This window comes from Neophocaena asiaeorientalis, unplaced genomic scaffold, assembly GCF_003031525.2.
Source record: "Neophocaena asiaeorientalis asiaeorientalis breed wild unplaced genomic scaffold, Neophocaena_asiaeorientalis_V1.1 scaffold19, whole genome shotgun sequence".
NCBI lineage: Eukaryota > Metazoa > Chordata > Mammalia > Artiodactyla > Phocoenidae > Neophocaena > Neophocaena asiaeorientalis.
Genome location: NW_020173388.1, coordinates 7,834,719 through 7,860,985, shown reverse-complemented (window position 1 = coordinate 7,860,985; position 26,267 = coordinate 7,834,719). Strand labels below are relative to the sequence as shown.

At 35.5% G+C, this 26,267-nt stretch overlaps 1 protein-coding gene across 7 annotated transcripts in view; it reads right to left on the bottom strand.

Moving 5' to 3' along the window:
* FRYL (FRY like transcription coactivator) overlaps positions 1–26,267 on the bottom strand; it is a 244,266-nt gene that overhangs the window by 85,086 nt on the left and 132,913 nt on the right. For all 7 annotated transcript variants that reach the window (XM_024746667.1, XM_024746666.1, XM_024746671.1 and 4 more), the window contains 10 exons: positions 20,948–21,046; positions 19,807–19,908; positions 14,195–14,298; positions 13,887–13,995; positions 11,528–11,614; positions 9,133–9,304; positions 8,498–8,630; positions 6,127–6,234; positions 1,696–1,933; positions 18–203 (listed from right to left, as the gene is read on the bottom strand). In XM_024746667.1, coding sequence (XP_024602435.1) covers positions 18–203; positions 1,696–1,933; positions 6,127–6,234; positions 8,498–8,630; positions 9,133–9,304; positions 11,528–11,614; positions 13,887–13,995; positions 14,195–14,298; positions 19,807–19,908; positions 20,948–21,046 — 1,338 coding nt within the window. The remainder of the gene's footprint in view (positions 1–17; positions 204–1,695; positions 1,934–6,126; positions 6,235–8,497; positions 8,631–9,132; positions 9,305–11,527; positions 11,615–13,886; positions 13,996–14,194; positions 14,299–19,806; positions 19,909–20,947; positions 21,047–26,267) is intronic.

Here is a 26,267-nt window from a genome sequence, read left to right as displayed (position 1 = left end):
AGATGTCTAAATCTTACCTTAGGTATTTCCAAAAGTGCAAATAAAGCCCGTATTTCTCTAAGGACACTGACAGCTAATCTCCTAGTGGCAGGTCGACTGCTACAGAGAGTGACAAGTGCAAACCCTTCGACCACATGGAATACATTGGAACACGGGCTCCTTTCCAGAGGAGGGGGATGAGAAGCTCCATTAACCATACCATGCTTGAAAAGTAAACAGAAGTTAGAAAATATATGTATGTATAGACATTCTAGTAAAACAATTACTAAAGAGTAAAGCAAATCATAAAAATGACGGCTATAGGTCTGTCTCAGCTCAAGAAATTTAAATAACATTTAATTTATAAAAATGTCATAGTCACATAGTGAAAAAAGCATTTAATTGGCAGTCTAAACAGGAATTCTGTACCTAAGTTCTATCACTCTCTGGCTACTTTGTAAATGCCTTAGAGCTGACACTTAAAGTCACTACTGGCCTAACATTTCTATATGGAAAATGAGGGGACTGGATGGTATTCTTTGTACTCAAAGTGTGGACCAGCAACGTGGCATCACCTAGGAGCTCGTCAAAAAGAGATTCTCAGGCCCCTGTGATTTGTAGGCTCTTTAAAGGTTGAGAAGCTGGGTTGGCTTAGATGATCCAGCTCTAATATTCCAAGATTCTATGACTTAACACATTATCACAAATCAATAATTTGAGCAACTTTTATGGTTAAGAAGCACACATACTGTAATGTGAAATGGGGACTGGTGCCTTTGATAAAACAATCAAATAACTCAGCTGAAAGGCTACCAAAATTTTTTATTATATCAGCTTTAAATATATTGGAAACAACCTAAATGTGAGCTAGAATTGCCTCTAATTTCTATGTTCATTTAAAAATAATTATTACCGGGACTTCCCTGGTGGCTCAGTGATTAAGAATCCATCTGCCAATGCAGGGGACACGGGTTTCAGCCCTGGTCCAGGAAGATCTCACATGCCACAGAGCAACAAAGCCCATTCGCCACAACTACTGAGCCTGCGCTCTAGAGCCTGCGAGCCACAACTACTGAGCCCACATGCCACAACCACTGAGCCCATGCGCCACAACTACTGAAGCCCACGCGCCCTAGAGCCTGCAAGCCACAACTATTGAGCCCACGTGCCACAACTACTGAAGCCCATGTGCCCTAGAGCCCGCGAGCCATAAGGACTGAGCCTGTGTGCCACAACTACTGAAGCCCACGCGCCCTAGAGCCTGCAAGCCACAACTATTGAGCCCACGTGCCACAACTACTGAAGCCCACACACCTAGAGCCCGTGCTCCTCAACATGAGAAGCCATCGCAATGAGAAGCCCATGCACCGTAACGAAGAGTAGCCCCCGCTCGCCGCAACTAGAGAGAAGAGCCCACGTGCAGCAACGAAGACCCAATGCGGCCAATAAATAAATAAAATTTTAAATAAATAAATAAAGATAAAAACTAAAAATAATTATTACCAAAGAAAGAAAGTTGGAAAGGTTGGACACGCAAATGTTATGTATTTAATATATAAACTACAGGAAAGTTCTGCTTAAGGGATTACAAACACTTTGAAAGGAAGTAAAACTAATAAAACTTTTAGTTTTTGAGAAAGTCAATATGTTTTAACATCATCATTGGTCATCTACCACTGACCACATACAAAGAGACACTACAAAAGAGTTTGGTACCTGTGAGTCCTGGTTTTTGTTATGCATTTGGGTTGCTTGTTTCCACTGATTTATTAATTGCACCAACATCTTTACGGCATTATCAAGAAGCGTGGGATGGACATCAGTCACTTCACGAACAATAAAATAAACAAATCCTGAAAGAACATCCTCCCGCCAATCTGGAAAATCAAGCATTAGTGCCTGCAGAGTATTGAAAGCCAGAGCACGTAGTTCTTCATCCATATGAACTGTGAGCCTACCAAGAACAAAATTCCATTAGCAAACCTCAAAAACCTTCCAAAGAGTTTTATCATCTAAAATGTAAAACTAAGAATTTAAAAAATATATCCTTTCAGTTGGTTCATAAGAAGTAAGAAGATAGGAACCAATGTGCACTTTTTGTGCTATATTCATCTTTATGCTAAACTATATTCATTTATTTAAATTCACACGTCAATCTACTAATATTAGTTGGTACTTGTACTATAATTCAGAATAATAAGTTTGATCATAATTCAAATGCTGTACTTTAGAAAACACAGATTGACAAATCAGAATTACATAAAAAAATTCTTTAATCCTTAAAATGCCGTATGTTATCCTATAATCAATCAAAAATTACGTCCAATCATATAATACCTTAGCGCTAGCTCATATTTATTTAGTCCTTTATTGGAAAGGACATGATTTATCTCTATCATTCCTTTCATGCTGCTGAGGTTACAGTTAAACATAAGACGGGCTGATTGTGAAGGAAGAAATACAACAAATCAAGATGGAATCAGTTTAACAGAAATAATTCTTGACAGTGAAAATGAGAATAAATTTAGGAGTAACTTCATAAATGGGGTATGCCTAGAAAGAAAATGAAAAAAAAAAGTGTCAAACGAACCCATAAGGTCTTCAAGAGTTTAAGTCTAAAAACACAAAAAAAAAAAACCAAAAGAGTTTAAGTCTAAATAAATTATAGGAGAGGCTATATATAATTACCTTTTAAAGACATCAATACAATATGAGGACATGAATTAATATTAGTTAAAGGAGTTTAATGGAACTTAAAGAAGAGAATGATAAACAAGAAAATCATAAAACATGGCTGCAGCAGTGAAGCTACCAATATATAATGCTATATGAATATGAGTTTCCGTTGGGGGCGGTAGAGTATTATTTTCATGATTGACCATCAAGACACATGCATCAGAGTTAGAAACAGCCTGAATGAATAAAGAAAAGCAGGTGTATTAAAAAGTATGCCACAGTTACATGCTTGGGCAGCTGGAAAGATGGAAATATCCTCAATGAAAGAGGTAGAGAGCTGCAATGATTTATGTGAGAGGAGATACCAGTCTTCACCCTGCTGAGCTCAGTTCTGGTCTTCACTAAGCCAACATTCAACTGACCATGAGACTGAGGAGAAAATGTATTACAGCTACAGAGACCCAGGAGTGAGCCACGAAGCAGCAGCAGTTAGAGCAGCGCACTGGAAGTACCACATGTGGTCAGATCAAGGGTCTCTAGCCCAGTGTTCTGTCTCTGATAGTGGCACCAAAGGCGATACTGTGGGCTAGGAGAGTGACTGACTCTGTGCTGCTGGCTTTAAAGGTCATTTTAACATCTCTTAAATCCACAAATTTACACCTATCTGTGTGACTTGGGGTATAGCCATGAAGAGAATGGTGCCTGAAGAATTCAAGGCAGGAGAACAAATCGACCTTCCCTAGAGACAGCAGACAGGTCTGCAAATTTACAGTGTATCTTTGCTTTGTTTGTTTGCTTACTTTATTTCTAAGTAAATAAGATTTAGACATCACAATTCCAAATGATAGGAGTTGGGGACAAAGTAAGCAGACCCTCGAATCTTTCTTTCTGCCAAAATAGACTAACTGGTAACTGAATACCACAGGGGAAAGAAGCAAAGTATTATAAATAGCAAAGCAAACTGTCAATCACTGTCGAGATATTTGCTCCTCTACAAGGCTCCTCTACCCCTGCCCCTTGGAGATGCAATTTCATTTTGGTGGGGGATATGGACTGCCGTCCACAAAGATGTAGGTGAGTTAAACTGAGGTGGGAGGAGTAAGAGTGGAATTGGATGAGAGTTGTTTACTGCTTTCCCAAGGAATAGCATTATAAATAATTAAAACTTATTTTCCCTCCCTAACACTGACAAGAACTTCATAACTCTGCAATCTAATTTACAGCAAGAGTTAAGAGACAGAGTGGGAAGGGATGAATTTATCTCATGGTGCAAAGTTTCTAAGTAACCCCTTTCTGGGCTTCCCTCGTGGCGCAGTGGTTGAGAGTCCGCCTGCCAATGCGGGAGACATGGGTTCGTGCCCCGGTCCGGGAAGATCTCACATGCCGTGGAGCGGCTGGGCCCGTGGGCCATGGCTGCTGGGCCTGTGTGTCCGGAGCTTGTGCTCCGCAACGGGAGAAGCCACAACAGTGAGAGGCCCGCGTACGAAAAAAAAAAAAAAAAAGTAACCCCTTTCTTCTCCTCATAATCCTAAGAGACCAATACCATTCAAGGCCTGAGTGAAACCCACAACCGCGGAGGATAGGTAGTGCGCGGGTGTGTGAAATGCTAGGTGTTTTCAAGGAGGTAGACAAGGTTGCTGGAGTGGTCTATTAACTGTTTATTCATTGTGAATTTAACTTAAGACTTAGTGATAAGTGCCCAGCGAGCAGTAAACATCTTTCAATGTGATCAAGTATCACTGCCCTGATAGTCTTTGCACTTGGTTTTCCCTTTAGGCTGGGGCCAGCAAACTATGGCTCAAGGGCCAAATCCAGCCAGGAGCCTTCACAGGTGGCTGCTTCTGCACTACAGTGGCAAAGATGAGTAACTGTGACAGATACCACGTGACTTGCAAATCTTAAAATATTTACTATCTGGTCCTTTAAGAAAAAAAGTTTGCCGACCCCTTATCTAAAGAGAATCCCCAACTATGTCAACATAGCCTTTTCCGACATGGCCTTTTTCGAAAGGCCATCACCTCAACTTAGAATTACTTTTGGGAGCTGGTATTTAAGTTTGGATGTCATGTTATTTACTCATTTACAGAGCCTAGTAGAAGAAAGAGATAAAAACTTGAATGCTATGGCCTCTGAAATAAGAGGAAAAAGTGAAAATGAGACCTGGTTATCACCCTAGGTGCTAAAGAAATGACTGTAGGAGTTAACACACTAATTAATTGCCCAGTGGGGCCGTCATACACTGATAATGCCCATATGTTAAGAGAAAACATGGTATACAAGTCCTAAGAAACACTACTAGATGGAAAGGCAAGGAATTTAAAAATAGGATTTGTGGGGGAATCCAGAAGAACTTTAACAGTTAAAAAATGAGTGAGGACTGCTGGTGGGAATGTAAATTGATACAGCCACTATGGAGAACAGTACGGAGGTTCCTTAAAAAACTAAAAAGAGAACTACCATACGACCCAGCAATCCCACTACTGGGCATTTACCCTGAGAAAACCGTAATTCAAAAAGACACATGCACCCCAATGTTCATTGCAGCACTATCTCCAACAGCCAGGACATGGAAGCAACCTAAGTGTCCATCAACAGATGAATGGATAAAGAAGATGTGGCACATATATACAATGGAATATTACTCAGCCATAAAAAGAAACAAAATTGAGTTATTTGTAGTGAGGTGGATGGACCTACAGTCTGTCATACAGAGTAAAGTAAGTCAGAAAGAGAAAAATAAACACCATATGCTAATACATATATATGGAATCTTAAAAAAAAAAAAGGTTCTGAAGAACCTAGGGGCAGGACAGGAATAAAGACATAGACGTAGAGAATGGACTTAAGGACACAGGGAGGGGGAAGGGTAAGCTGGGACAAAGTGAGAGAGTGGCATGGACATACAGACACTACCAAACGTAAAATAGATAGCTAGTGGGAAGCCTCAAAGCACAGGGAGATCAGCTCGGTGCTTTGTGACCACCTAGAGGGGTGGGATAGGGAGGGTGGGAGGGAGACGCAAGAGGGAGGGGATATGGGGATATATGTATACGTATAGCTGATTCACTTTGTTATATAGCAGAAACTAACAAAACATTGTAAATTAATTATACTCTAATAAAGATGTTAAAAAAAAAGATACTTTTAGGATTTCACATTTAGGATATCAGGTCATTTGTTGCTCTCATTCCCTGGGGAAAGAAAGGCTTTGACCGCTCTGCCATGAAATTAAATAAAAGTCATTAAATACATCTTGAGATTAAATTTCATCAACAACAACAAAAAATGAATGAGGAGAAAGTGTTAACAAAATGTAAAAGACAAAATGGGAGTTTAGAAGGTTATCAAATAAAGGATTAAAAATGTCTTTATCACTACTTTTTTAGTGATAATAGTAACAGGGGTGCATTAGAAATTTAAAGAGATTTAAAGAGATAAAAGGTAACCTCACAAACAGTAATTCTCATTTACCTTGCTAACAATTCAATGAGGTCAGTTCTGCTCATACCGTCAGGAATCAACCTTGGAATAGCAGCAATACAAGTTCTAAACAAATCAATTTTGGGTTTTCTTTCCCCCCTGAAAAACAGATCACAAGAGGACTTAATAAGAAGACTCTTACATACACCAGACAATGAAAGCAGACTTGGAAAAATTATTACAGAAAATGAGCCCACCTCCAAAAGTTTAATGTATTTATTATAAAAAGAGCATATACAAATCCAGTAAATAATTATCAGTTTATAAATGCAGAAAAGAGTATATGGATAATTCAGGAAAAAAACACAGGTAGCCAGCAAAAAAGGTTTTCAGTAATTAAAAACAAGTATAACAACTATTATGTTTAAATAATAAATATTATTTAAGTAAATTATTTATATTATAATTGTTTCAAATAGAATTAAATACATAATATTTAACCTTTGATAATATTTAATTATTAAAATAATAAAATTGACATTAAATAACCAAATATTAGTTATTTGGGGGGGTCTATAAAATCAACAAAATTTTTTCTTTCTCTTAATATCATATACTAACAAGGGTTTTAGAGAACAGACATTCTCATATACTACTGCTGGAGTTGTTTTTTCTTGTCTTTTTATTTTACTTCAGAACGTACACACACACACACACACAAACATATTTAAAATTTTTATGTAATAAAATATGTGAAGTTTTGAAAATCCTGGTTCCTCCAGAGGCTTGATACAATTTAATTCTTCTGTATTTTCCCCTAGTTTATTCAATGATTTTATTTATTTTAAATATCTAACCTTTTAGATACTGGTTTTTATTTTGGTCTACATTTCAAGGGGAAGCTGTTAATTTATTTTACCCAAATTATCCTTCAATTGGCCCAATAAAATAATTCTTATATAGACAAGAATTTGGATGTTTTAAGAGTTTTCGGCTCAGTATCCATTATCATGGCAATGGACTACTACTTACTTTTAGTGATTTTATATACAGTGAGTTTTCTCAGCTTGGTTCCAACACACATGAATTTCAGTTACCACAATTTAGTTAAATAATACCAGTCTCCAACAATGTGCTTCAATTTTCCGTTACCATCAACTATAAGTAATTGCGTAGCCAAGCTTCCCTGTTAGCTCCTCAGTGCACAAATCAGGACGTAAAAAAACAGATGTGATCATAACCAGTGATTTAATCACATTAATTTTTTCAAAGTCTGTCGTGATTGGTCACTGCACATCTGTTATTCGGTTCACACATACATGGCAAATTATGTAGTTGTGTTGATTCCTTGCCTCCAGGGGTAAACTCAGGTGGCATTTGACAACAATGGATAATCAAAAGAGGAAACTGGCCAACAAAGATTAAAGTACAGCGAAGAAAAGAAAAGTGAATACTGGGAGTCAAATATTGGGTTGGCCAATTTTTCTTACGGAAAAACCCAAACAAACTTTTTGGTCAACCCAATATCAATCAAATATTAATGGAGTTACAGAAGAACTAGCTGACCGGGGAATGCTGCCACTGCCGTCATTGAAGATGCTACATACACAGCCAGAGGAACTCAGTGAGGGCAAATTTACAGGCAGAAATGAGGAAAGTGTGACAAAAAGGATGAAGACTTCCCAGAGAAAGTAATGCAAGAAAAAAAACTTCACATTGGAGAAACTCTCAGAGATATTAACATTTTCTAGTATATAATAACTATGCATTAATTGAGAGAGCCAATATCCAATTTGGTTATCTAAGATGTACAATGCAGATATTAACACCTTAAAAAAAGTCCACTTACAAAGAATATGTAGATATTTCCTAGCAAGTAAAAGAAGTTATTGCCATAAAATATATCTTCCTGAGGAGGAAGTCCCTAACAATAAGGGAAAAAAACATGGGTTGACAAGCAGTGCTGGCAGTGGGATCGGGGTGAGATGAGGTACAGTTTCTCACACAAAAAGCCACTCATACATTATTCCCCTCTGTACCCTCAGTTCCCAGGAGATTTTCAGGTTTTCTTTTTTTGTTGAACAAGGCTCTGGAAATAACAGCATTTGTTTGACTTAATAAACCAACCATGTCCACACACATCTGCGGTCACTAGCATTTATCTCTCACTCACAGAATAAGTATAAGGGCTCAACACTGACAACAAACTGGACGGATCCAGGATGACTTTTGCTATCTGTACTGGTTTGACAGCACTTTCAAGAGTAAAACTGAGCCTGTGGGAGGAATCGCTGTATTAAAAACTGCCGCAGATGGCAACAGGGGCGAAATCCATTAGAGAAAGGAAGGAAACAAGCAAGAAGCGACCCACTTTACTTATGAAAACGGAAATAGCAATGAAGAGAAGTAATTGACTACATACGTAATCATATCTTCAGGCTCCTTATTAGACATCTGCACGCTAGTCATACACATTGGTCTCCCAACTTCTTTGTCCAAATGTCTGAGAATGCTGTCTAACGCTTTTCTCACTTGAGGGTAGTAAACAGACATTCCTGGGGGGGGCGGGGGGGAACTTCACAGTTATAAAATGTCAAAAATTAGATAAAGAATAGTTACAGTTATTTTCTGTAAAAAAAAATAAAAGCCCATCACAACCTTTAAATTACATTAGCTTATTTTTGTTACAAAGGAAGGAGTTCTGACTTTGACATACTATTCTCCCTGATAATTTGCTTCAGTATATTGGAGAAAATGTGAAAAATTATGCACACAACTGAAATTAATTTGAAGGAAGGACAAAATGCAGTGAATAGTATCCTGTGAGAAAATATTTAACAAGACTTTTAACATAACAACTTATGGATATTATAAAAAAAGTATTCATTTTTGAATCACTCTGTACACTGGAATAACTAGGCAAATATATACTTTCATAGGCAAATATATACACGTATGTATACATTTACACAGGCAATAATACATTTTAGATTTGATCATAACCTTTCACAAAAGAATATTAAACTGTATTATTTACTTATTCCAGTTAACACTAACCTATGACTTTTGCCTCTTCATCTGTCAAGGTTTTATTGAGAAAAATTTTCTTTACACGCAGAGTGTTTCCTGAGGGAAGAATAACTCCTGTTGTTGGCATTGGCGGCTCACCATCTTTCTGCTGCAAACTGTCCGCTATTACAAGGAAGACTCTGAGGCCTATGTTCATTCTCTTCAGAGAAAAAAGTTTCAAAATAAAGAAGTCAGAGTGTCAGAAAATTCCTTTTTTTTCATGCTAAAAATATCTCATCAAATAACACTGGGGGATGGGAGGAAGGAGGACAGAAGAAACACAAACCTTTCTGTCCCACATTTTAAACTAGCCCAGGCACTGCAGTTTGCTTTAATACCAAATTCCCAAGTGCCACCCATTCACTTATGAGGTCAACTGGCTCTCTTATTTTCTAGCTTATTTCAAACCTCTTCCATCCCTTCCTCAACTCTCCTACACCCTGATACCATACTCTCCCCTCTATAAGCAGATGATCTGTCACCCACTTCACAGTCAGAAAAAAAACATCAACCTTCCTCAATCTCTCACTACAAAACACACTGATCTACTTATATCTGCACCTCTTCTTCCTCTACTTTGCTCCCGTTACAGTTGAGGAGTGCTGGTATTCCTAGTTATTAGAATCCCATCTGCTCTTGCATTATCAGGAAATTACACTATCAATTATCCCTTCTCTTTCTTGCATCTTCAACATTTCCCTTTTAACTGAATATTCTGACTCTTGTTAACTATACTCAACTATCTTAATGCAATGAGTTCTCCCCATAATACTTCCCTCTCACTCATCAGTGACAATACTGTTCAAACCAGTGGGCATTTTTCCTGCATCCTATTTGACTTTTCATCAGCATGGGACACTGTCAAATATTCCTTATTCCCTGAAACCCTCCCTTCCTTGGATACATCTGTGCCACTGCTGACTGTGTCATCTCTGTCCACATTCCAAATTTACCCTCCTTTATCTGAATATTAAATGTTAGACTGCTTCAAGGCAAGTTCCTAGGCTGCCTTTTCCTATCATTATGTATTCTCTCCCAAAGTAATTTCATGTATTTACATGGCTTCAATTACCATCCATACCAGATCACCTGCTAATTTTAAGCCTTACTTCTCCTCTGAACTTGGACTCTCAGACCAATTTGACACTTCTACTTGGATGTCAGAAAGATGCCTCAGATTTGCCACGTTCAAACCAAATGCCCTCTTCCCCGCCAAACTCAGTATCTTCTCAGTGTTTCTTTTCTCAGTAAATGATCTTCTCTCTATCCACACCACACCATCTCAGCCCAAGCTGTCATTAGTTATGACCTACACGAGTGGTCTCTAAAATGGGTATATGCATTCCAGTGGGTGTTCACTGGATGGTTCACTGGAATACAGGGAGAAAATAAAACTTTCGTTTATATATTTTTTATCTAAATAAGATCAAGGTTTTAAGATTTACCCCTCTTTACATACGACATAATACTGGTGATATTAGTCTAATATCAGATGGTCATTTCACATAGTCATAGAAGACATCTTGAAGGGAGTGGGAAAATTCCACAATGTACTGTGGTTCACAGAGGTGTCCTCACTTATTCATTCTTTCAGTGTATTGCAATTTGCTTGATTTGATTAAGTGGATTAATAGATAATTTTATCTGGCTTTAACTAAACTAGCTCTCACAAGCTTAAAAAGATTCCTGAAAAGGAAATACAGATTGAAGAAAATCCTAATAAAGTAAGCCTGTAGAAAAACAACAACAACAAAACAGCACAACTGACATTTTTTCTACTCTTAGTATGAACGTTTCAGTGAGGAAAAAAATTAATTTCAGAAATAAACTTGTTCAATGAAGAGAATATTTTTGAAAACAGATGATCAAGAAAACGTCTTTCATTATGTGATTTTTGTAGCTGAGAACCAGGTTAAGCATGTCATCTATAAAAAGTCGTTTCTGCTCACTTTAAAAATTTGGAAATAATTATTAACCTATCTTAAGAATTCTACAAATAAAAAGCTTCAATAACTTTCGAGCTCATTTGTTAACTACATAAATATATATCTTAAGATTTGATTATGAGGAGGACCAGCACAGTCATTTAAAAGAAATAAGAGAAAATATAACACTTATTTTGTCTTTTTACATTCTCTAGTGTCATTAAATTCCAATAAGCAATTACTTCAAAAAATATTCTTAAACAATCTGAAAATTTTATATCTAAAGGATGAGCAGGAGTTTACGAGGGAATAACAAGGCCAAAGAAGTAGGAAATAACATTTATCTTAATTTTTAACTAGAGATTTGAGCCTAAGAGTTCTGATTCCAGAAATTGTGCTTAAAAAAAATTTTTTTTAATTGTATAGGATAGTAAATTACTACATTATAATTTTTTTACCTCTGGATTAATGGTGAAAGTTTTGGTAGATTTTCCAACACTGAGAAGATCAAATATTATTTCTTTCATTGCAAAATCCAAACGTTCCTAGAGGGAAAAAAAAAAAAAAAATCAATAAATCCTTATAACTTTCTACTGCTATGGGCATACCTTGGAGATAATGTGGGTTTTGTTCCAGACCTCAATAAAGCAAAATCAGAATAAAGCAGGTCACACAAATTTTCTGGTTTCCCAGTGCATATAAAAGTTATGTTTACACTATACTGTAGTCTATTAACTGTACAACAGCATTATGCCTAAGAAAACAATGTACAACCTTAACTAAACAATACTTTATTGCTTAAAAAACACTAACCATCATCTAATAACACAGAGTCGCCACAAACCTTCAGTTTGAAAAAAAAAAAAAAAAAAAAGGCAATATCTGCAAAGCACAATAAAACAAAGTGCAATAAAACAAGGGTCTGCCTGTATAAGTTAAGTATCATGTTAAGAATTATACAAATAATGGCAACAATACAGGTCTGTACCCACAAGAAGTTCCTGAATCTAGCTGGACAAAAGAAAAATGCATATGAATTAATGTTAAAAGTATATGATTATAGATACATGATTTAATTATCAAATGATTGGTTGAATAGCCAAACCAGCAGGATAGAAGTTTTAAACACGCATTTGCCAAACTCATATTCAAGACCTAAGTGAAGGAATTCCCAAAATAATGATAAAAGGAAGTCCCATGACGATAGCAATGAGGCAGGCCTGGAGAGCAGGGAGTTCATACTGGGACAGAAAGAACAGGGCTCCGGGAAGGGTAATCTCAAAGGAAAGATAAGTTAACTAAGAGTAACTGATGTTTGAGAGGAGCTCTATAGTTCTGGAGGAGTGTTGGTGTGAGGTGATTAAGCAAAGGTAGTGGGTATGACCCTCGGGGAAGGGATGCAACCAAATAGCAAAAGTTTTCTCAACAACAGATCTAAAGCACAATCTGCTTTCATTCATCTTATTGACACATTTATTCTTATCTAATTATCATTAATTCTGTGCTCCCGTAAATAGAAATTTATTCGTTTTATTTAAATTGTCTTCATTGTCAAAAATAATTACATTATGGGTCATCTTCGTTGTCATAGTTTTAGTTCAAAGAGAACTCAATGAACATTCTGGAACCAAAGTGTTTTTCCCAAATTGAGAAGGTAACCCTACCTATGCTTCTCTGGGGCTGATGTCCCAAAAGAGAATGTGACCAGAGCCATGGATTTGCTTACTCAGCCCCCATTTAATCCTCTTCAAATAAACCTTCCTTTACTGCAGAGGCTAGAAAGCTAAAATGATATTTCCCAGGATGCCTTTGGACAACAGGCTTCAGGATGCGACTGAGACCCAGTCAAGTGATATACTCACGGGAACCCTTGGGAACTGGGGTACGGGAGGAGGTGGGGGAGGACAGGGAGAAAGGAATCTATTTTACTGGTGGGGACTGTGGTGGAAACATGATTCTTAAGCGCTTGGGGCACTTCCTAATTTGGCAGGTTTTTGACTGTGGCAGAGGCAGCAGCTTCCTTGGTAGCCCGATAGTGTAGTTTCCTCTGGATTTCCATTTCGGCTAGAATCTGTTTCTTCAGTCCTATGAGTGATTCTGTGAACGACCTCTATTCCTTAAAAGACCCCTTTGGATTCAACAAGCTACCATGCATGGACTCTAGTGTCTCTACCTGAGAACATAGATTAATGCAGGTTATGAAAACAATGTTCCAAAATCTTTCAAGACACTCAGGAACTAATTAGTAAATAGACAAGAGGAGGATTATGAGACATTTTCTTGACTCTTCCTAAATTAAGTGTCTCCTCCTCTGAGTCTCCAAGTGTGTAGATCAATCATCTAAATGTATTTTGCACACACACAAAAATCATTAGCATCATTTATTTTTTACTTTTTAAAGCATACTTTTATTTTTCACTATTCAGTATTAATAAATGTTTTGTTATCATGCTTTTAGATGTGTAACAAATTCTATGACTCTAAGTTACTCTTTTTTTTTTAACATCTTTATTGGAGTATAATTGCTTTACAATGGTGTGTTAGTTTCTGCTTTATAACAAAGTGAATCAGTTATACATATACATATGTTCCCATATCTCTTCCCTCTTGCGTCTCCCTCCCTCCCTCCCACCCTCCCTATCCCACCCCTCTAGGTGGTCACAAAGCACCGAGCTGATCTCCCTGTGCTATGCGGCTGCTTCCCACTAGCTATCTACTTTACGTTTGGTAGTGTATATATGCCCATGCCACTCTCTCACTTTGTCCCCTACTCTTACAATTTGCATGTATATAGGTATTATGAGGTGAGGCACTCACCTGAGCAATGAACTGAATAATCTTCACAAATATATTGAGAGGTGTATCACGAGGAACCACACTACGTGACCCTTTTGGGAAAAGTGCTGACACTATGCTCATAAGACGACTGTAGAGAAAAAAGATTTAGTCATAAAGAGAGAATGAAATCAACAAAACATTAGCAAAATATCCTTCGCATCCTTCATAATATGCCAAGATAATTCATATTCCTCCTCAAGGTATTTGTAATGTTAACTAAAATTCATCGGTGTGGCATTTTTTACCAAGATGTTACTTTAAATATGCTTTAAAACAAAGGCACTCACCTTTGAGTTACAGTGTTGCTTTCACATTTTATTCTAATTACATAGACCCACAACAATCTATACAAAGATTCCAGTGCAACTCGAGACATTTTAGGATCTTTATTCTGTTTAGAAGCAAAAGAGAATAAAAATAAGCTTATTTATCAAAGTACTTGCAATAATTTAAGATCAATTATATTCTCTGTCAACAACTAAAAGCCCTCTCCATTCCCTTCTTTATTCAATCTAAAACAGGTTTAAATATGTAAGCATATATTTGGTATACGGTAAGTACAGAGAGCTCAAAAGCAACCATAAATAAGGAAATTGAGCCATCCCTTATATTCTCAAAACAAAATACTATTAGTATCTCTAAGAACTCTGAAATTATACACACTTCAACTTACCTAATGGTAAATGGGACACACAACAATACTGACATAATGATAAAAGGATTGCTCATCTCTGCTGTAATTCATTGCAGCTCATACACAGTTAAAATTTAGAACACCAAATGTTGTTATAGATATTTGTGTTTATGGAATAACGCAAAATATTATTGAGTGATTATACTTAAAAGAGGAATACAGAATGGTGGGTTAAGAGCATAGACTCTGAGATTAGGAATGACTGGCCAAACCCCATCCTTGGATCAGTTGGTGAAACAGTTTCCTCAGCTCTAAAATGGAGATAACACGGTACCTGCCTCACAGATTAAGGGAGTTATTACGTGAAAAGCACTTGGAACACTGCCTGACACATGTTAAATGCTCAGTAAGTGTCAGGTGTTTACCTTTAATTTTTTAATTTAGAACTAGAACATTCTTATTTAAAATCAGAAAAGTATATCCATTTCAATCGCAATTTGATCAGCAAACCTTTTCTTCATACTAGCTATTATAAAAAGTGAAGTTCTTAAATGACAAGAGACATGTAATGAGATTTAATTGTAAATTTTGAAAATTAGCTAATAATCCCTTTAGTAGGAGAAACTCTTTATGCATCTGTTAATTAGTTGTAGGATGCATTTAGTCCTATAAATTACCATTTATTTAATCTGGTTTGAGAGATTTCTTATTGTTAAACAATTATTTTATATATAACAGGACAAAAGGGAGTTTTTAAATATTAAGTAATTTACCATCCTATTTTTATGTTTTCTCAGACTACAGAATAACAGACATCTACTACATATGATGAAAAGCAATGTAACAAGATTACCACTGGACATGTTTTTTAAAAAGACAACCACTAGAAAATATAATTTTGCACATCTATGTATATGAAAATTTGATATAATTCAGAATGGTGTCTCAAAGCCAGTCTCTCCTCCTACTGCCAAATCCACGATTCCAAATTTCAAATACACTCCCCAAGTAGTTTTCTATTAATTTGTTACTAATGTAACTAAAGTAACATATAAAGTTACACACAATATATCTTACTAATATAACAACCAAGCTTTTTGTAGTACTTTCTTTTCTATCACTTAAATGCAAGGTCTCAAATGTCAAAGTATGAGTTCAATTAGTTTTATGTACACTCCAAATAATACCTTCACATAGTTAAATTATCCTTTCAAAATATGAATACTACAAATTAACATATAATAAATTATATAATAGAAATATTTAAGTCCAATTCCACATAAAAGTTCTTCTCATATAAATTGTTAATAAAGTATTTGGATTATCTTATGTGCTGAGGTATCTGGCATGAAACAAATTTGATTTTCAAACTTTCCAAGATGGACTACTATGTTTTACAAAGCAGACTTATTTTATAATGAACAATTCCAGCAAAGATAAAAAGTGATAAAAATTATATGACTGTTTATTCGGTAACTGCAATGCTGTTATATATCTCTGAATAATGAAAACATCCTCAATTGATCTGATCCTTAAACAAAGATACATAATTCCCTAGTTACAATTTTGGTCTAATTTGAATAATCAGATTACATTAATAAAATCCAGTAATATTAACGTATAACACAATTTTCTTTACTTCTTTTTTCTTTCTTTCTTTTTTAACAGCAGGTTCTTATTACTTATCTATTTTAAATAATACAGTTTGGATGTCAGGCAAATATGCTCTTTGGCAGCAATCATTTTAATGTTTCTTCCTTTTTTTCCTACTGTGAACAACAACAAAAGATTTGTTTAAAACTCAAACCAGGAGGATTGTAGTTTTAAAGTGCTGCATCAAAATCATGTTCAAAATCTGAGTTACTGTCTCCTGAATTTCATTGGAAAATGTTATAAAAAGCATCATTTATAACAGCTAATTTTAATTAAACAGAATATTTTAAAACTGAAGATTATGGTTAAAAATCAACATTCGGTATCACTTCTCTCTCTTAAATTCATCTTCTTGGGACCACATTAATATTAAACTTTTGGTAGAATGTTCCCGCTGTGTGCTGCTCTTCTTTTACAATACGAGAAGCAGGCTTAAATAAATACGTTGGACATGCAACGCAGCCATAGGTAAAGGGGGAAAAAAAGCCACACTTAAAGGAGATAAAGCAATATTTTACTTTGTAACATCAACACGACTCACCTGGAGTGTTTCTATTTGTTTTCTGATACTGTTGTTAGATGGCATCTAAATAAAGCAATGTGAGACAGCAAACATAAACATGAGATGCAGCACATGCATGTTAGATGAAAATAAGCACAAAACAAGACAGCTCTTCACCAAGGTCTCTATTTAGAAGAAATTTGAAATGTCCAAGACAGTGGCTAGAATCACTGAAGAAAAAAAAATTCTATAATTTGGGCATCATGGGATACATCTACAACACTCAAACTGAGAGAAAATAGATAAATTTTTAACTATCTAATTTTTCCTCTAAAAGTACTGCATTTGATTTCAAATAAGTTACAATTTTTAAAAGAAAATAAGCATACACTGTAGAAAAAAAATCTAAATTATTTTTACATGGCATCTACTCTTACTCCTCTCTCTCTCTCTCTCTATCTCTCTCTCTCTCTCTCTCTCTCTCTCTCTCTCTCTCAATTATTCTTTAGAAACTTTAAAATCATTTTTCACAGAATGACCTTATTTGACATAAAGATAGGGGAATGGGAAACTACCAAATTATGTTTGGGACAAAAACAGCAGATTTAACACTTTCGGTGAAAATAAACTGATGTTCTCTCATGCTATTTATGGACCTACAGACTAATGCCCATTTTTCATGGTCACCAACTTCAGAAACTAGTATGGTAATTTTTTAAAAATTGTGCGGTATCTTAAAGTGCCTTGAAAATGCATCATATTTATTCTTATGACTCTAGGGAATAATGCCTTTTTACTATCCCAGAATTATAACCCAAAATATTTTTTAAAATACTCAGTAAAGCAACATTCCTTATAGCACATTAAAAGGTAACATGGTAGACCAGAAAGAGCAAATTTTATTGAACTGGATGGATTAGATGCAAATCCTATCCCTATCACTTTTTTGGCTCCTAAACTTGGGTTGCTTATTTATCTTCTTTCGGCCTCAGTTATAGTAAGAATTAAATGTGATACTGTACTTAAAGAATCTAGCCTATAATAAATACTAATAAAAATCTATTTTAAGGAGTAGTAGGTCTAATAAACAGAAAAGTGTTACAGATTTTTTTGAACTCAAGAGATTACTTAAATCTCAAAACAAAATCAATTTAGGTTAAGACCTTTATCTTGGACCAATTTTTCCTGTATACAAAACAAATAAATTATACCTGTCACAAGAGATAATTAGCATAGTTTTTCCCTGAATGCTCGACTCCTTACCTCAACTATGTAGCATAGCCACAGTACCTAAAACTTAACAAGCAGGAACCAAGTCATAAAATTTCTGCTGAATAGAGCCTTAATGTAAGTTAAAGGTTAATGGTCAAGACAACTATATTCCAAATATTCATGCTAAGTGGCTCTTATCTCCTTTAGCCTGGCAGATTGACACAGCCATTAATGAAAATGGACAATATGCCAGAAATATTTAACAGGAGGTAAGGGTTCAAAGAAAAGAGCATTTTAAATGAAAGCCTTAAGCCAAAAAAAAAAAAAAAAAAGTTAAAGTACTGCGAAAGAACTGCAAATATGTTAGGTGCAAACGTATATATATAAAAACATTCCAACAAGCAACAGAAAAGTATGAATTGTCATGAAACAAAGCAAACTTCCAGAAACACTTAAATGCGTGTCTTAAAATATGTTATTAAAAGTTTGAAGAATCATACTACCCAGAAAATGATCAATTCCCTTTCAGTACCTAAATCTGTATGAATTATCAAAATAAGGACAGAAACAATATAATGTACTTAAATAAAACTTATTTTATGGTTGCATGACATAAAGAATTTAACCAGCTTGATTGGTCCTGGGAATTTTCATAAACAGAGCAAAGAGAATACATCAATTCTCACCCAAATATGAATAACATCAGTGTATGTATATCTAGGAGGAAAATAGCCAAAAATATTTTTCAAAGACATATTTTAGTACACCTTACTAAGAAATCAAAGTATTTTTCAAAATGATATGTAAAATCATTTAAGAAAAAAAGATATATAGGATAACGTTGTCCAGTGAATCAATCCTGAAGTGAGGAAAAAAAGCCAGTCCTATTTCTCACAATATCACGATGAGCTGTAGGGTCAGAGACAACTCATTTAATCTCTCTGTGCCTTGGTTTCATTGTCTTCCAAGTTTAAGTTTTTCAGTCTTAACCCTAACTTAGAGGAATAACAGAAAATGAAATGCCATGTCTGCATGTTTCTATAACATGCAAGCAAATATTCAAATATATTCATTTATGTATCAAAATGGTATTCAAATCAAGCATTCACATGACGTGCAGATGAGGAATATTCCCATGTTCTGTGTCAGATATTAACTATGGTCCTATCCACAGAAGAAAAGAAGATCCTGTTAGGTTCTGCCAGCAGAGCATCCTGGGCAGATAATGATCCTTCTATCTCACAGTTTTGTTTTCAATCCTGAGACTGGACATAGATGTGCCAAACAGTGTTAATAACAATTAATTACCCCTTGATTCAAGTCAGAATCATTGCAGGAGCTTTCCTGTCTATGTGGATCCAGTAGCATACTTTCAGATTTGGCTGGGCGTACTCAACACTAAATGTGCTTTTACTGATATTTTATTATCGAGGCTTTTTTCATATTATGCAGACTTGAGCCAACATCATTCAATTTTCTCAAGAGAAAACGCAAAATAAGCATCTGCAGAGTTTCATAAGATTAACTAATACTCTGAAATTCCAAAGGAATTTATTTATTAACAAATATTGCTAGATCCAAGATAATATAAACAATCATTACAAATGTATAATTTTGCATTCATTAAGACCAACTAAATTTTTAATCAACTGTTTATTCATGTCTATAACATGATTCCCTATAGAAGGAATGAAGTACGTATAAGAATGAAGTACGTTTATTCATGTCTATAACATGATTCCCTATAGAAGGAAAAGTACGTATAAGAAAATAGTTAAAGTATCACTATTCAAATGAACTATAGTACTAAAAGTTTTATTATATACTGTTCAATGTATATGCATAAGTGAATACACTACAGTCAGTATTTACAGGTCAGAAATGAGATTAAGTCTTACCTTTAAATGTGACAAACAGTTCTGTAGGAAAATATGCCAGTTATTTAAAAAAAACTGTTTTTGACTGACACATAAAAGGCAGGTAATTAATGGATATAGAGCCTATAGGAGACAGAAGAAAGAGAATAACATTTTTATGAAAAAGCACTGGACTTGTAAATTATATTTCATTCATTCTCATAAACAAAAAAAATTCTATTAGCAGTTTTCCCATTTGTAATTAAAAAAATACGATCTCAGGGAGTAATCTAACAAAGAATGATAAAGGGCAGATTTTCTATAAGAACAATTTCCTGATCTATCACATCTCCCCAAGTGAGAAATATGCTATTATTTCTCCCTAGACCCATTCCTCCTCTAACCAGTAAAGTGGCCCTGGGATCAGAGGACAGACCGGCATTAATGTTGCAGTTTTCTATTCATCAGGTGTGTGACTTCAGGGAGGATATGTTAAAGTGCTCGAAGCCTCACTTTCCTAACATGTAAAGTGGAGAATGCTAATCACACACATGCTATAGGGTTGTGAGGCTTAAAGTAAGACAAAGAACGTAAAGCACTTGGCTCAATGCCTGGCACAACCAGTGTTTATTATTATTATACCTCTATCTTAAACAGTCAAGTATTTGTCCAATTCTCCAAACTTTCTCCAAGCTGCATAACAAATTTACAGAAAAATCCCTCAAAGTTCCTGAAGTGGATGGTGAAATGGAAAAAAAATGCTTTAAATCTCTGAATAGAAAAGATGTAATTAGACAGACAATAGCTCCTAAATAATCAAATGCTTCAGGATATAATTTATTATAATGTAAAATAACGGAATTTATGGTTTAATATGAGACTACACTTAACTTTTCCTTTATTCTAATACATAATTTATAGCATCTGTCAAGACAGGTAAATACCTAGAATGAAGTCTGAATAACCTATCAAATACAGAGCTAGTAAAATTAAGAATAGAAAGTTTTGAAAAGAACAGGACAAAATAGGTAAAATTTGCCCTTGTGTTACACTTTGGATATTTTACAATTTCAATTTTTACAATTCTCTTAAAACTCTACTAAAAAAAAACCCAACTAAATTCATAAATCAATTACTAAAACTCCTAATTAAACATATGAAGGTTTGAAATGTTTCTCAATACCAACGAATGCTTCTTTCTGGAACTCAGTTCAAAAGTAGTCTGATAAAGCATCTCCACAAAATTTTTCAAGCAGGGAACATTCACTTCATTTTTAACAGCCTAGGTAAAAAGATAATACAAACACAAAGAAAATGGTTACAAGTGTTAGATCAAACTATACAAGGATTACAATAAGTTTCTGTAAGGTTTGAAATTAGTCAATAATTCACTGAGTATCTGATGAAGTCCCATAATATACCAAATGTTGAGTAAGTAAGATAAACCAGGTCCCGGCCCTGGGTGAACAAGCAGATGAATATGTGGTATAACAGAAGCTCTAAGAGGAAATTCTCTGTCCTCTTGGAGCACTCAGAAGAGACCCCAATGGAAAAACTCCAGAAGGAAGTAACATCTAAGCTGAATTCGGCATTACTTTACCTAAAACACCGCAATAGCCTCCCATTTAACCTCTCTGGTCTTATCTCCCACTACTCTGGCCCCCTGCGCTAGGATCCAGCCACACTAGCTTCTTTGTTGCTCCTAGAACACATCAAACATGCTCTTGCTTCAGGATGTCTGCACTGGTTCCTTCTGCCTAAGAAGCTCTTCCCCCCAATATAGCATGTCTTACTCCCTTATTCCTTTGGTTTTTGCTCAATCGTCACCATCTCTTTCAAGGTGGTGATCTTTCCTAGTTACTCTATTTAAAATTTCAACTCCCCTGCCCACTTCAAGAATTTTTAGGCCCCTACCCTGCTCTACATTTCTGCACAGTACTTACCACCACATCTGGCACATACTCTTGATACATAATTTTACATACTTGTTTGAGTTTTCTGCACTAGACGTAAGCTCTGTAAGAGCAGGGAGTCTTTCCTACCTTGATCATTGTTGTATTCCCTGTGGACGGAAGAGGCCCTGACACACAGAAAGCACTCAATACATATAATGAATAAATAAGTAGAATCTAACCAGGAAAGGAGGCTGGAGGTTATTTGAGAGGCAAGAATGTTCCAGACAGAAGGAGTTCTATGTGCAGAGGCTGGTGTTATGGATTGAATTGTCCCAAAATTCATATACTGAAGTCCTAACCTCGCATACCTCATAATGTGACCTTATATGAAAATCACTGAAGATATAATTAGTTAAGGTCACATTGAAGTCACATTGAAGTTGGGGCGGGGGCTACTCCAACATGACTGGTGTCCTTAAAAAAGGGGGCAGGGGATGAATAGGGAGACTGGGATTGACATATACACACTATTGATACTAGGTATAAAACAGATAACTAATGAGAACCTTCTGTACAGCTCAGGGAACTCTACTCAGTGCTCTGTGGTGACCTAAATGGGAAGGAAATCCAAAAAAGAGGGGATATATATATATGTATAGCTGTATTGCTGTACAGTAGAAACTAATGCAACATTGTAAAGCAACTACACTCCGATAAAAATTAATTTTAAAAAGGTTGGGGGGGAGAATTTGGACAAAGACATGCACACAAGGATAACACCATGTGAAGATGATGGCAGAGATCAGGGTGATACATCTATAAGACAAAGAAGGTCAAAGATTTTCGGTAAACTACAGAAGTTAGGCAAGAGACATGGAACAGATCTTCCTCACAGCACTCAGAAAAAAATCAACCTGGCAACACCTTGGTCTTAGACATCTAGGCTCCATAAATGTGAGACAATACATTTTTGTTGTTTAAGCCACCTAGTTTGTGGTACTTTGTAAGGGCAACCCTAGTAAACAAATAAAATACAAAAGCAAACATGGCATAAAAGAAGAATTAGGCAACACAGTAATAATGGACCACAGTCGAGGGTCTTTCTTCCCACAATCTGCTCCTTTTGATGAGTTACCTTAGAAACTACAACATAATCTCAGATATCTGGCAAAAAGAGATTTTTCAGACAAGGGGGAAGCACAAATGACAATTTGGGATGGATACGCAGCGTTTCAAACCATTTCTAGGAAAAGAAATTGAAGTCCATGCACTAATGATGTACTTCATTAAGTACATAGCTACTTCATAGCTAAGCTGACGTGGTTTTATAAATGATCATGTTTTCTTTTTGGCAAAATGAACCTATTTTCACAGTTAAAACTGAGGTGAGAGTGGGGGTGGGGTATTTGACTCAAGCTACTTACAAACTTATAGTTCTTGACTTCTGTTTGTATTCATTTAAGAAATCTTCAAGTATTTAAATATAAGTAAATATTCAAAACTGGTAAAAAAAATCATGCCAATCTCTACAACTGCTATGTCATTAATATTTTAAATTCTTAATTTTTCTTACAATTCCCTGTCCATCTTTTCTGAACATGTTCTAAAGATAGGACCTGAATACCATAAACCATTCCATATGAACACATAGATCACAAGTCAATTAATTCAATATTTAAAAATAAAAGTCAAAACAGTTACATTTGATTCTCAGTATGAAAATAAATTTCTTCATTTTAAAATATTTTAAATAGAATAAAACCTGAATAAAGTGAATCTTAACTAACTTCCATTTCTAGCCAAGGTGGTGTAAAGGGGGCTAGACTTATTTTACCACCTGAAACAACCAAAAAGGAACAAAATATATGAAATGATACGCAAAACATTATACATCAGTCAACAAAAGAAGGTGACCCCTGAGGAATGGAAAATAGATGAGGTGAGCCCTTTGATGGCCCCAGCTTACTGCTGTGTGAGAATTTTCAGGGAAGAAATTAAAGTGTACCATTGTGTATGGTTTTTACACTACACATGAACAGTATAACATCACTTGAGGTAGACAACAATAAGTTAAAGATGTATACCATAAACAATTAAATGACAAAACAATGAGATATAGCCAATAAGCCAACAAAGGAGATAAAAGAATCACAAAAATACTCAATTAATCCAAAAAAATAGTAGAAAAAGGAAACAAAGAACAGATGGGAAAATTAAAAACATAATCAGAAGATGACAGATTTAAAATAACTGTATCACTAATCATATCAAATGTATGTGGTGCCCAATTAAAAGGCAGAGATTGTCAGACTGGATAAAAAAGCAAGAACCAACCATATCCTGCCTACAAAAAAAAAAAATATATATATATATGTATATATTTTAATATAAAAACACAAGTAGATTAAAAGGAAAAAATGGAAAAAGATATACTATCCTTATACAATCAAAAGGAAGCAGGAGTGGCTATATTAATATCAGATAAACTAGATTTCAGAGCAAAGAATATTATCAGAGATAAGGAAGGTTATTTCACAATGATAATGGTGTTAATTAAAGAGGATACACAATCCTAAACATACATGTGTTTCATGACAGAGCTTAAACATACAGCAAGCAAAAATTGACAGAACTGCAAAGAGAAACAGTTGGTCAGATTTCAATACTCCTCTCTCAGTAGTTGACAGAACAAGTAGAGAGGAAATCAGCAGAGTTGAAGAACACTATTAACCAATCTGCCCTAACAGATATTCATAGAACACTCTATCCAACAGCAGTATACAGTCTTTTCAAGTGCACATGGAACAGTCATCAAAATAAATGATATTCTGGCCCAAGAAACAAATTTCAATGCATCTAATGGGATTCAAGCATACCAAATAAGTTCTGCAACCACAAATTAAAAATGAGTCACCTGAAGATCTCTAGAAAATCCCCAAATGTTTAGACATTAAATAAAATGCTTCTAAATAACCCGTGGATTTCAAAAAAGACAGCAGAAAGTATTTTGAGCTTTATGAAAATGAAAACACAAGATATCAGAATTTGTGGGCTGCCACTGTTAGAACTACTTAGAGGGAAATATGTGCATTAAGTGCTTATATTAGAAAAGAGAAAAGGTCTTGATGACCTCAGCTTCCACCTTAAGAAACTAGCGGGGAAAAAAAGAGCAAATTTAGAGTAAGTAGAAGAAAAATAATAAAAATCCAAGTAGAAATGAGTTAAATAGAGAACATCAATAAAGTCAAAAGCTGGTTCTTTGAGAAGATCAATACAATCAATAAACTTCTAGCCAGACAGATTAGGAAAAAAGGAGAAAAGTCACAAACTACCAATATTTGGAATGGAAGAGGTCACTACAGATCCTATAGCTATTTAAAGAAACTAAGGGAATATTATGTCCAACTTTACAATAAATTGGATAAGTCACACAAAATGGGCAAACTCCTTAGAAAGACATGAAAGCGTACTCAAGAAGAAACAGTCTGAGCAGCCCTATGTATTTTGAAGAAAATTATCTGGTAGTTAAAAAGCTTGCCACGAGAAAAATCCCAGGCCAGGTGGCTTTATTGGTGAATTCTACCCAACTCCAAAGGAAGATGTAGAGCCAATTCTGCACAAACTTCTTCAACATTAACTTGTTACTAAAAACAAAGACATTGCAAGAAAACCACAGACCAACAGCCCCCATGAACATAGATAAGTGCAAAAATTCTCAAAAGAAAAAAATCTAGCAAATAAAATCTAACAATATATTAAAAAAATCTTATCATGATCAAGAGGAGTTTAACCCCAGGAATATATGGTTGATCCAACATTTGAAAAATCAATCAATGTAGTTCACCATATTAATGAACAAAAAAGAATATATGATTACTTCAGTAGACAGAGGGAAAAAAAAGCATTTAACAAAATCCAACATTCATTCCTGAAAAAAACTCTTAACAAACTAGGAATGGAAGTAAATTTCCTCAATATGATAAAAGGCATCTATGAAAAATCTACAGGTAACATCATACTTATTGGTAAAAGATTGATGACTTTAGCCCTAAGATGTGAATGGAGTCTGTTCTCATCACTTCTATTTATCCTTGTACTGAGAGTCCTAGCCAGTGCAATAAGGCAAAAATAAAATATGCACACTGGGGCTTCCCTGGTGGCACAGTGGTTAAGAATCCACCTGCCAATGCAGGGGACACGGGTTCGAGCCCTGGTCCGAGAAGATCCCACATGCCGTGGAGCAACTAAGCCCGTGCGCCACAACTACGGAGCCTGCGCCGTAGAGCCTGCAAGCCACAACTACGGAGCCCACGTGCCACAACTACTGAAGCCTATGTGCCTAGAGCCCATGCTCTGCGACAAGAGAAGCCACCGCAATGAGAAGCCCGCGCACTGCAATGAAGAGTAGCCCCTGCTCACTGCAACTAGAGAAAGCCAGTGTGCAACAACGAAGACCCAACGCAGCCAAAAAAAAAAAAAATATGTACATTGAAAAGTATTTTGAGCACCTGGAAAATGAAATTTTAAAACAATGCAATTTAGAGTAGCATAAAAATATGAAATGCCTAGGGCTAAATTTAACAAAATATACTCAAGACCTGTACACTG